The sequence below is a fragment of the Eutrigla gurnardus genome (genome assembly GCF_963514095.1).
Source record: "Eutrigla gurnardus genome assembly, chromosome: 21".
Lineage (NCBI taxonomy): Eukaryota > Metazoa > Chordata > Actinopteri > Perciformes > Triglidae > Eutrigla > Eutrigla gurnardus.
This window is the reverse complement of record NC_139932.1, coordinates 16,545,005-16,556,778: the sequence shown is the minus strand read 5'-3', so window position 1 is coordinate 16,556,778 and position 11,774 is coordinate 16,545,005. Positions and strand designations below refer to the sequence as shown.

The 11,774-nt window shown below is 45.8% G+C and overlaps 1 protein-coding gene across 4 annotated transcripts; it reads right to left on the bottom strand.

The window, feature by feature from the left end:
• Window positions 1-342: 342 nt before the first annotated feature.
• Window positions 343-8,492, bottom strand: svopl (SVOP-like). 4 transcript variants are annotated; one of them, XM_084039229.1, is made up of 16 exons: window positions 8,383-8,492; window positions 6,967-7,076; window positions 6,770-6,864; window positions 6,520-6,618; window positions 6,136-6,207; window positions 5,493-5,617; window positions 5,340-5,403; window positions 3,865-3,990; window positions 3,243-3,371; window positions 3,080-3,153; window positions 2,513-2,709; window positions 2,324-2,435; window positions 1,864-1,945; window positions 1,681-1,770; window positions 509-622; window positions 343-430 (listed from the first exon to the last, which is right to left on the bottom strand). In XM_084039229.1, exons 2-16 carry the CDS (start codon window positions 7,073-7,075, stop codon window positions 419-421), a joined length of 1,500 nt encoding a protein of 499 aa, XP_083895355.1. In that variant the 5' UTR covers window position 7,076; window positions 8,383-8,492; the 3' UTR covers window positions 343-418. The 4 variants fall into 4 exon arrangements, 3 of the variants coding, with proteins under 3 accessions (XP_083895355.1, XP_083895356.1, XP_083895357.1); XM_084039230.1 differs by having other exon boundaries at window positions 8,379-8,490; XM_084039231.1 differs by lacking the exons at window positions 5,340-5,403; window positions 5,493-5,617; window positions 6,136-6,207.
• Window positions 8,493-11,774: the final 3,282 nt, after the last annotated feature.

The window sequence follows — 11,774 nt, the reverse complement described above, 5'->3', positions numbered from 1 at the left end:
ACCTTCAGGTGACCGTGAGCATCTTTAAACACTTTAATGAGAGAACTCATCGTTACCATAATGTGTTCAGAAACATAAAACTTTATTCAGTAAACAAAAGAATCAGCGGCTCCCTCTGCTGTTCAATGCTGCTCACTGCAGCAACACTGTTATAAAATACGATTTATTCTACATGAAATTATATTAAAATATATATAATAGTTCAAACTCATTCCAATAAACCCAAAAAGCTCTTTATTTATGCAATTTAGAGTATTTAGAGTTTTGACCTACATAACCTTTTAATTAATAATTCAAATAAAAAAATACATTCATGAATTAATGAGGCACAGAAACAGCTGATGTCTGTAATATATTTAATACCTTTACAAAACAGATGTAACAATAATAAAAATGTAACAGTTTGTTGGGGAGGTCATCAGGAGCTTTGCTGAAAATAAGTTAATGAATAAAGTTAAAATCAAATTCAATAAAGTTTTCACAAAGTGAAACAGGAAGTGTCTCTCACCAGCAGAGCTCGTCCTTTCGTTTCTATCGGCAACAGGAAGGTTCCCAGAGCGCAGATCACACAGGCCACGGCGAACGGGCTGAGCGCCAGAATCACCGACTGGGACATCAACACCTGAAGTACACACGAGGTCAAACATAGGAAACACCTGAAAACACACCTGAGTGGTTCACTGAGGGACAGGAAACACACCTGAGTGGTTCTCTGAGGGACAGGAAACACACCTAATCGGTTTCTGAGGGACAGGAAACACACCTGAGCTGTTCACTGAGGGACAGGAAACACACCTGAGTGGTTCACTGAGGGACAGGAAACACCTGAGTGGTTCACTGAGGGACAGGAAACACACCTGAGTGGTTCACTGAGGGACAGGAAACACACCTAATCGGTTTCTGAGGGACAGGAAACACACCTGAGTGGTTCTCTGAGGGACAGGAAACACACCTGAGTGGTTCTCTGAGGGACAGGAAACACCTGAGTGGTTCTCTGAGGACAGGAAACACACCTGACTGGTTCTCTGAGGGACAGGAAACACACCTGAGCTGTTCACTGAGGGACAGGAAACACACCTAATCGGTTTCTGAGGGACAGGAAACACACCTGAGTGGTTCTCTGAGGGACAGGAAACACACCTGACTGGTTCTCTGAGGGACAGGAAACACACCTGAGTGGTTCACTGAGGGACAGGAAACACACCTAATCGGTTTCTGAGGGACAGGAAACACACCTGAGCTGTTCACTGAGGGACAGGAAACACACCTGAGTGGTTCACTGAGGGACAGGAAACACACCTGAGTGGTTCACTGAGGGACAGGAAACACACCTGAGCTGTTCACTGAGGGACAGGAAGCACACCTGAGTGGTTCTCTGAGGGACAGGAAACACCTGAGTGGTTCTCTGAGGGACAGGAAACACACCTGAGTGGTTCTCTGAGGGACAGGAAACACACCTGAGCTGTTCACTGAGGGACAGGAAACACACCTGAGTGGTTCTCTGAGGGACAGGAAACACACCTGAGCTGTTCACTGAGGGACAGGAAACACACCTAATCAGTTTCTGAGGGACAGGAAACACACCTGACTGGTTCTCTGAGGGACAGGAAACACACCTGACTGGTTCTCTGAGGGACAGGAAACACACCTGACTGGTTCTCTGAGGTACAGGAAACTCACCTGAGCGATGAACGGAGCAAGCATTCCTCCAATACGGCTGAACGACGTACAGAAGCCCATTCCCAAAGACCGGGCCACCGTAGGGTACACCTGAGACAGACACACCTGTTACCTGAGACCGGATCACTAAACACCCGTTACCTGAGACCGGATCAACAATCGACAAAACCAGTATGAACATACCTCAGCTGTGTAAATATAAACCACATTAAAGTTCATGGAAACCAGAGACCGGAGCAGGAACAGCAGCACCGTGAACCCAAACCTGGAGAGAAGAACAGGGACAGAGGACCTTTATAAATCTGGACCCAGTGAGACTGGAGGACCTCATGAACCTGGATCCAGTGAGACTGGAGGACCTCATGAACCTGGACCCAGTGAGACTGGAGGACCCCATGAACCTGGACCCAGTGAGACTGGAGGACCCCATAAACCTGGACCCAGTGAGACTTGAGGACCACATAAACCTGGACCCAGTGAGACTGGAGGACCCCATAAACCTGGACCCAGTGAGACTTGAGGACCACATAAAGCCGGATCCATTGAGACTGGACGACCCCATAACCTGAACCTACTGAGACTGGAGGACCCCATAAACCTGGACCCAGTGAGACTGGACGATCCCAGCAGAGAGTCTTCTTACATGGTGGTGCAGATGTTGAGCATCATGAACAAAATGGCCGCCACCAGCTGCAGCATCGTCAGGCTCAACTTCCGTCCCAACACGTTCAGAAGACAAATATTTACTGGGATCACTGGGGGGACAGAGGAGGACAACACTGAGAGCATGTGGGTGAGATTCTGGGCTAAACAGTTCAGACTGAGGACCTACGAGCGACCTCCCCCAGGCAGCTGATGAGCAGTGTCTGGTAGTCCCTGAACTGGAACGAGATGCAGTGACACAGTCCATCTTCGTTGACATGTTTGACTTGATGCTCTCGATCTGGATCCGTCACACACAACAGGTTCTTCTCCAGCAGCTCTGAACTACTCAGAACCGAGCCGTAGTACACAAAGGAGGCCACAAACCTGGGGGACAAAGGAGCCAGAGACCAGTCCGCTGAAGTCTAGACCGGATTTATCAAAATGCTTCACCTTTACTTTCGTTAACTACTTATCTTGTTAGCTACATAGCTAGTTAGGTAATGAGCTACGTATCTAGTTAACTACATAGCTAGAGAACTGGTTAGCTACATGGCTAGTTAAGAAGTAAGCTAGGTATCTAGTTAACTACATAGCTAGAAAACTGGTTAGCTACATGGCTAGCTAGGTAGTTAGCTAGAGAACTAGTTAGCTACATAGCTAACTAGTTCAGTCTTCATTTAGCTGTAAGGATCTCCGAGTCCTCCACAGACTGATGTGGAAGACTCAGAGTCACAAGAAGGAATTGACACGTTACCATGAATACCACAGAAGTAACGACGTCCTCCTGAACATCGGATTGAGCAGAATCCTCCAACTTCCTCTCTGTTTCTGAGACACAAACAAGACGATGACGTCAGACCAAACTGTCCTTCTGTCGTCCTTTTATTGAGAAGTGACTGTGTTTATAGTCAGCCAACCTCCACCGAGTCCACCAGGCGTCCTGGAGGAAGAGATGCTCCGTTCATCTTAGCAATCCGCCGCAGAGTTTCAACTGCAGCCGGAATGTTTCCTGCCGACACGTTGTAACGAGCTGACTCAGGGATAAACTAGGGACAGACAGGGAGACAGACAAGGAGACAGACAGAGAGACAGGAGACAGACATAGGGCCAGTCAGAGAGACAGGAGACAGACAGAGACAGACGGAGAGACAGGAGACAGACAGAGAGACAGACAGGGAGGCAGGAGACAGACATAGACAAAGAGAGAGACAGGAGACAGACAGAGGGACAGACAGGGAGACAGACAAGGAGACAGACAGAGAGACAGGAGACAGACATAGGGCCAGTCAGAGAGACAGGAGACAGACAGAGACAGACGGAGAGACAGGAGACAGACAGGGAGGCAGGAGACAGACATAGACAAAGAGAGAGACAGGAGACAGACAGGGAGGCAGGAGACAGACAGACAGGTGGGGACAGACAAAAAAGATGGTCACGACAGACAGGTGAGGACAGAAAGACAGATGAGGTTAGACAGACAGGTGGGGACAGACAGAAAGACAGATGACGATAGACAAACAGGTGAGCACGATGTCTCACCTTCAACAGGAAGATGAGGAGGATACTGGGGGTGACAGAGATCCGGATCATCCACCTCCAGCCCAAAGTGGGAACTACCAACATCCCCAGTATGATGATCAGCATGGAGCCCAGCATCCAGAAAACCTGAGACAGAGAGCATCCTGGGAGACCTCCACTGATGACATCACACAGGGACTCAGGTGAGTCTGAACACCTGAGTGTTCCCTCAGATCCTCCTCCTCCACCCACCTCTCTGTGCCCCCTGCCCGCCTCAGCACTATGGGGGGTAGGGCCTTCAGCCACTCTGCTCCTCAGCTCTGGAACACCCTCCCACCCGACCTCCGTAACTGTGACTCTCTCCCCATCTTCAAAACAAGACTCAAAACTCACCTGTTCCGGACTGCCTACTCCCTCTAACTCCCTGCCTTTACCGTCACTGCCTATTTTATTGTGTTGATTTTGTGTTTTTTATCTACTTTTGTTTAACTAATTGTATGATTTTAACCCAGTCTGTTTTGTAAAGTGTCCTTGAGTGACCTGAAAGGTGCTATTAAATTAAATGTATTATTATTATTATACTTTATTAACACATGTTTCAGGGCCACCCACCCACATAAAGCCAGGTGGTGATTGCATGCTTATGGTAGTCCACAAAACACTGGCTCACTCTTCAAGATGACTTTGGAACCTTTGAAAACTGAACCAGATCTGCAGACTCAATACCAGACCCACTTGTGATGGTGGTTTTAAATGGGGTACCACAGGGCTCTATCCTTGTTGCAGTACAAAAACATGATATACATATCATGACTGTTCTGTGTAATTTTGATGACTCTGACTCAGCTTGGGTCCTTGATTATTCACATCCATCACCAGTGTCCCTGACCTCAAGGTGGCATGGGAACAATCAGGACTACGTCCCGATTACTTGGTCTTAGACCCAGCTCTCGGTACCAAAGACCAAGACCTCGGTGCCAAAGACCGAGATCTCGGTACCAAAGACCAAGACCTAGGTGCCAAAGACCAAGACCTCGGTGCTAAAGACCAAGATTTCGGTACCAAAGACCCAGCTCTCGGTACCAAAGACCAAGACCTAGGTGCCAAAGACCGAGATCTCGGTACCAAAGACCAAGACCTAGGTGCCAAAGACCAAGACCTCGGTGCTAAAGACCAAGATTTCGGTACCAAAGACCAATATCTCGGTACCAAAGACCAAGACCTCGGTGCCAAAGACCAAGACCTCGGTGCCAAAGACCAAGACCTCGGTGCTAAAGACCAAGACCTCAGTGCTAAAGACCAAGATTTTGGTACCAAAGACCAAGACCTCGGTGCCAAAGACCAAGACCTCGGTACCAAAGACCAAGACCTCGGTACCAAAGACCAAGACCTCGGTGCCAAACACCGAGATCTTGGTCCCAAGGTGCCTAAAGTTAAAATGTGGAGTGATGATGATGACGGTTCCCTGAAAGTAGAGGAAGAGGAGGACAACTCACGGTGGCCAGAGGAAGCAGGATGGCTCGATACTTGGCTGGGATGAACTCAGTCTTCAACACGAACCTGAAACCACCACAACAACATCATGGCTGTTGATGTGTACATCTGTGTGTGTTCATGTATTTAAATGTGCGTGTCTGTGTGTGACTGACCCCTGTGACACTCCGGCGACCCCACAGCCGACCATGCTGCGCAAGAAGATGAACCAACCGTACGAAGGAGCGAAGGAGGTGAGCAGAGAGAAGTAGGCGCTCCACACAAAACCCCCAAACACCACCTGAATGGATGTGTGTGTGTATACATTTTCTTTTCATAGCACTTTTCAACAACTCATAGACACTTAAACAATATGACATCACGATACCCTGACGATAAAAAGGGTCAGGAGGTCGGTGGCGGTAGAGAGCTAGCAGCCTGTAAGAAGTGGACGTAGTCATCATTACATCACCCACTGATGATTTAAAGCGTCAAATTTGGCACTTTGCCATCGCCACATTGTTTTTTTCCAACCAGAGAAGGAAGTGACCATATTTGGACTGTGGAGGGCTGTTTTCCCACAAATAAGTCTTATTAAAGGCCGTTTAGTGGAAGCCTCTCTGCTCCCTGCTGCAGTACCAGTCTCCACCTGAACTGGTACTGCTGGGCCGGGGGCGCTGTTTTCCCACAAATAAGTCTTATTAAAAGGCTGTTTAGTGGAAGCCTCTCCACCTGACCAGCTTTACCAATCAAAGAAATGACACGAGTATGAAAGCAACACTAACAAAGCGTGAACAACAGAATGAACATGTTGGTGACCTTCCAGCGTCCGTAGCGGTCAGCGAGGTATCCTCCCACAACGCCACAGAGCATAAACCCAAAGAAGACCATCTGAGACACACAAGAGGATTTACACTAGTACAGTAATACAGTACTACAGTGGTACAGTACTACAGTAGTACAATAGTACAGTGGTATAGTTCTACAGTAGTACAGTGGTATAGTACTACAGTGGTACAGTAGTACAGTGGGACAGTACTACATTGGTAGAGTGGTACAGTACTACAGTAGTACTACCGTAGTACTGTACTACTGTAGTACAATGGTATGAAACTTGAGGATTTCCCATGGTGACTGGGATCCATTCTGACGGGCCGTTATTGATTAACTGGATTGATGAAATATCAATCGATGGAGACTCACTGTGGAGACGAGAGCGACCTGCCAGTCGTCCAGACGCCACTCACATCGGATCTCCGGGGACACCACCGCCAGCAGCATGATCTCCATCGCCTCCACGACCTACCACACACCAATATATTATTATTATTATTATTATTATTATTATTATAAGAGAAACCACCGCCGGCAGCATGATCTCCATCGCCTCCACGACCTACCACACACCAATATAGTATTATTATGGTATATATACATATATATATAAACTTACATTGGTGCTCCCCATGATGAAAAACAGCAGGATGTGAAAGCGACCAAAGCCGATAGTTTCTACAGCTTCCTCGACAGTGAACGTCTCGTTTGATGCTGCAGAGAAAGGTGAAATCAAACATGATGCAGGCGTTTATAATTATTATCACATAATCAGAATATTCTCTGAACAACATTGATTATTGATTTCCGACCCACCATCGACATTCTCCTTGCTGCCCTGCTGCTTGTCAGCAGGTTTCTCCTGCATTTCCACCTCCTGCAGCTGGATGGCGCTCACCAGCTGAGTCTTCATCGAGTCACTCATCCTTAAAACACACACGACGTCACACTGAGAAAACCTGCTACATGTGTAAAACACTGGCAACTCCATGTTGTATTAGTTATTAATAAAAACAAGAAATTATTAAAAAAATGCAAAACTCATTTTCTGATCTCAGTGGAGCTCAAAATGTTTAGTTGTAGAAAATGAATCTTCGACTCTTAAGAGAGGGCTGCACGGTGGTGTAGCGGGTAGCACGGGGTCGAGAGGGTCACGGGTTCGATTCCCGGGCCCGTGGTCCTTCTGTGTGGAGTTTGCATGTTCTCCCCGTGTAAGTGTGGGTTCTCTCCGGGTTCTCCGGCTTCCTCCCACAGTCCAAAGACATGCAGGATGGGGATAGGTTCATTGGTGACTCTAAATTGCCCGTAGGTGTGAATGTGAGTGTGAATGGTTGTTTGTCTCTACATGTTGGCCCTGTGATAGACTGGCGACCTGTCCAGGGTGGTGGGCCCCAGCCCCCCCGCGACCCTGAATACAGGATAAGCGGTAGACAATGGATGGATGGACTCTTAACCCTGTAAGACCCAGATATAGAAAAACCTAAAAAAAAGTTATCTTACCTTTCAGATGTTGTTGTAGGAGGCCTTTTTATGCAGAAATTAAATAGTTAAAAAAAAATGTTTATGTATGATTTTAGAGAATAATAATAATAAATAATAATATTGCAAAATTGGGCTTAGATGGGAGCAGAATTCGTTGTTCAGACAACGTGAGCACAAATACAAATTTGTGCTCACGTTGTCTGAACAACAATTCAGAACAACTAAGGGTTCATTTGCAAGGTTGATTGCTTACTATACACTAAAAGACATTTTACTTACTTGAATCTGATGAATCCAGTCCAATGAAACAGAGAGATGTTGTTGAGAGGTTGTGTGAGTTCATGGCCATAAAGCGGGACTTATAAACAAATGTATGATCCAATAGCATTGTGAGACTGAACAATAGAACCCAATGACAATAATGATAATATTAATAATAATAATGAACTATTTTAAGCCGAACTAAGACGAAGACCCCTTAAATACGTGGGGACTTGGTTTGTGCCACGCTGGTACATTTGACCAACCTGGATCAAGTAGAAGGCTTTAAACGGTGAGGATCTGACCGTGGATTGGCAGGGAGCGTCTCTGCGGGATGAATATCGGTGACGAACTCGCAATAAGATGTCAGGCTTTAGAACACCTGTAGTAACGTTAGCTTCACGTTTCCAGCAGGACGACAACAAAGAAGCGCTCGGCACGGTCACGTCACTCCAAACTTCAGTTTGAATCAATAATTAATTTACTCACCGAGGAGTTTGTTTGTGTTTAACCCGGAAGCTTCCGCCTCTCCTCGATCCGCGGAGTTCTAACTGAACAAGCGGCGCCTTCTTCCGCGATCTTGTTGCTGCTCACCTGCCAGGTGTATCAGGAAGTAGCCATCGTCATCATTGGTTACGTCATCGTCACTGGGACTGCAGTGGCAGTGGGAGCAGGAGGAGAGGAGGAGAGGAGGAGGAGAGGAGGAGGGAGAAGAGGAGAGGAGGAGGAAGAGAGGAGGAGGAGAAGAGGAGGAGGGAGAAGATGAGAGGAGGAAGAGAGGAGGTAGAAGAGGAGAGGAGGAGATGAGAAGAGGAGGAGGGAGAAGAGGAGAGGAGGAGGAGGAAGAGAGGAGAAGAGGAGGTGGGAGAAGAGGAGAGGAGGAAGAGAGGAGGAGGGAGAAGAGGAGAGGAGGAAGAGAGGAGGAGGTAGAAGAGGAGAGGAGGAAGAGAGGAGGAGGGAGAAGAGGAGGAGTAGAAGAGGAGAGGAGGAAGAGAGGAGGAGTAGAAGAGGAGAGGAGGAAGAGAGGAGGTAGAAGAGGAGAGGAGGAGGGAGAAGAGGAGGAGTAGAAGAGGAGAGGAGGAAGAGAGGAGGAGTAGAAGAGGAGAGGAGGAAGAGAGGAGGGAGAAGAGGAGAGGAGGAAGAGAGGAGGAGGGAGAAGAGGAGAGGAGGAAGAGAGGAGGAGGTAGAAGAAGAGAGGAGGAGAAAGATGTTTTTACCTGGGAAGTCAGTTCACTACACATCTACCTAAACTACTACAGCTGGATAATACTGTGGAAGTATTTATATAATACAGTAGAAATATTTAGAGAAATATTATGACTTTATTCTAGAAATATTATTTATTCTTGTGACTTGCAATTACTTTATTCTAGAAATACCAAAAATGTATTGAAGAAATACTAAAACTGTCTTCTAGATATACTGACGAAAGATCAGAAGGACAACAAGTTGTTTTCGGACATTTTAAACTTCAGAAGAAAAATAAATGATCATGAATAAAAAGAGAAAACCACCAGCTGCCATTTGAATTAAACACATCTTTAATGTTTGTTGACACAATCTTCCAGGCTTGAAACATCAGAGTCCTGTCATGTGACCCGGTCACGTGACTCAGTCAGACCAGATGAAGACTCAGTTGGCGGCTCCAGAACAGAGATTGAACATGAATAGAACTTTTCATTTGGCCTCTGGTTCTAGTTCCAAAGAGTCCAGAAGTCCACGTAGGGAGGAGGTCTGGATGGTGGACGGGTCAGAAAATGCAGGACTTTAACCAGGACACTGATGTAGGTGTCCCGTCATAACCACATAGTTTAGTGGTCTCAATCTAACTCTGTAGTTTAGTGGTCTCAACCTAACTCTGTAGTTTAGTGGTCTCAATCTAACTCTGTAGTTTAGTGGTCTCAACCTAACTCTGTAGTTTAGTGGTCTCAACCTAACTACAGAGTTTAGTGGTCTCAACCTAACTGTAGTTTAGTCTCAACCTAACTACAGAGTTTAGTGGTCTCAACCTAACTCTGTAGTTTAGTGGTCTCAACCTAACTACAGAGTTTAGTTGTCTCAACCTAACTGTAGTTTAGTCTCAACCTAACTACAGAGTTTAGTGGTCTCAACCTAACTCTGTAGTTTAGTGTTCTCAACCTAACTACAGAGTTTAGTGGTCTCAACCTAACTGTAGTTTAGTCTCTACCTAACTATGTAGTTTAGTGGTCTCAATCTAACTACAGAGTTTAGTGGTCTCAACCTAACTATGTAGTTTAGTGGTCTCAACGTAACTACAGAGTTTAGTGGTCTCAACCTAACTATGTAGTTTAGTGGTCTCAACCTAACTACAGAGTTTAGTGGTCTCAACCTAACTATGTAGTTTAGTGGTCTCAACCTAACTACAGAGTCTCAACCTAACTACAGAGTTTAGTGGTCTCAACCTAACTATGTAGTTTAGTCATGACGGACCTGAAAGAAGAATCACTTGCACATGAATCCTGTGACACTGACTTAAACAGTTCAAAGGAACATGATCCCTCAGGACGCTCCAACTCTTGTTCGTAGGTGAGTCTCAGTGTGAATCGGTAGTTTTGTCATGAGGAATCATCGGCGCTGCAGCGGCTCATCAGCTGGATTGTTACTGAGGCTCATAGATCTAGAAAATCAGAAACTATAGAAAACACTGGAGGAAACATTCAGGAGGAGTGTGTGGAACCTGCAGAGCAGCAAGTTAAATCCAGTTTGATACGAGAAGATGAACTTCCTTTTTCGATTATCTGCAGGTTGAACTTGTGTGTTTTGTGTCACACCTTGACTCGTTGAGTTAGCACCATGTGACCATGTGGGCGTGGCCAAGTCATACAGCTAGACCGACAGTCTCCAGTCGTTGAAGGAAGTGTTGGCACTGAAGCCTCTTTGAGTCAGCAGAGCAATCGCTGATCAAATATGTTCTATGTTTTCTATTCAACACCATATCCATTTCATTTACACATGGTTGACTGGAACCATCTTCATTTAGAAATATATGTTGCAAATGCAAAACAAAAAAAACATGATGTATTTTTTCTACTATGTTTAGATGATGGATGGTTTTAGGGAACTATGATTAACCTTTGCTCACTCTTCACTTTTTTGTGCTTTGTTTTAAACATCTTTTAGCAGCATGCTAACATTAACAGGAACATCACAAGTAGCTAAAGCCTCAAAATTAGTCAAACATGCTGAAGAAGAGCTGAGATGAACAAACCCTCTCATAACAAAACCAGATTTTACGAGCGACCGACTTCTTCACAACACTACAGAGAAAATGGCCAACCAGAGTGGAACCAGTCATTCAGCTGTACAACATGAAGATTAAGGCTGAAACGTAACATTCAGAGTTCCCCAAACTAAAAGAGACGGTTATCTGGAAGTCCATAATCTACACTTCAAGTCTGTTAGGTGCATTCAAATTGTGAAATGTCCTTGAAAGGCCTTAAGATCTTAAGTGTTTTTGAGGGTATCTCCTATCACAGCTGGACTAATGACCTTCAATTTGGGGGAAGAATCTGTGTTCTTGTGTGCAGTGAACATCACGGCCTCCAGGGGGAGTTGATGTGTACATTTAGCTTTAGTTTCTAGTTGTGATAAATGACTGGTTTCCCTTTCATTTTCGACCCACCCATCACGTGATAAACTCATCTATATCGTTCGGACCATACACTGATGGGTGCAACAAATCAGCTATGAAAAAACTTGATATCAAAGGAATGCATGAGCGCAGTTTTTTTTCCATTGCCACCGATACATGAACACACAAGCGAGCAGCTACGCTACGTTAAGCAACGTCCCTACAGAGAAACAAGCGCCGGCTCAAAGTCTACAGAGAGCTCCAACAGGAAGAATACAACCATAGAACA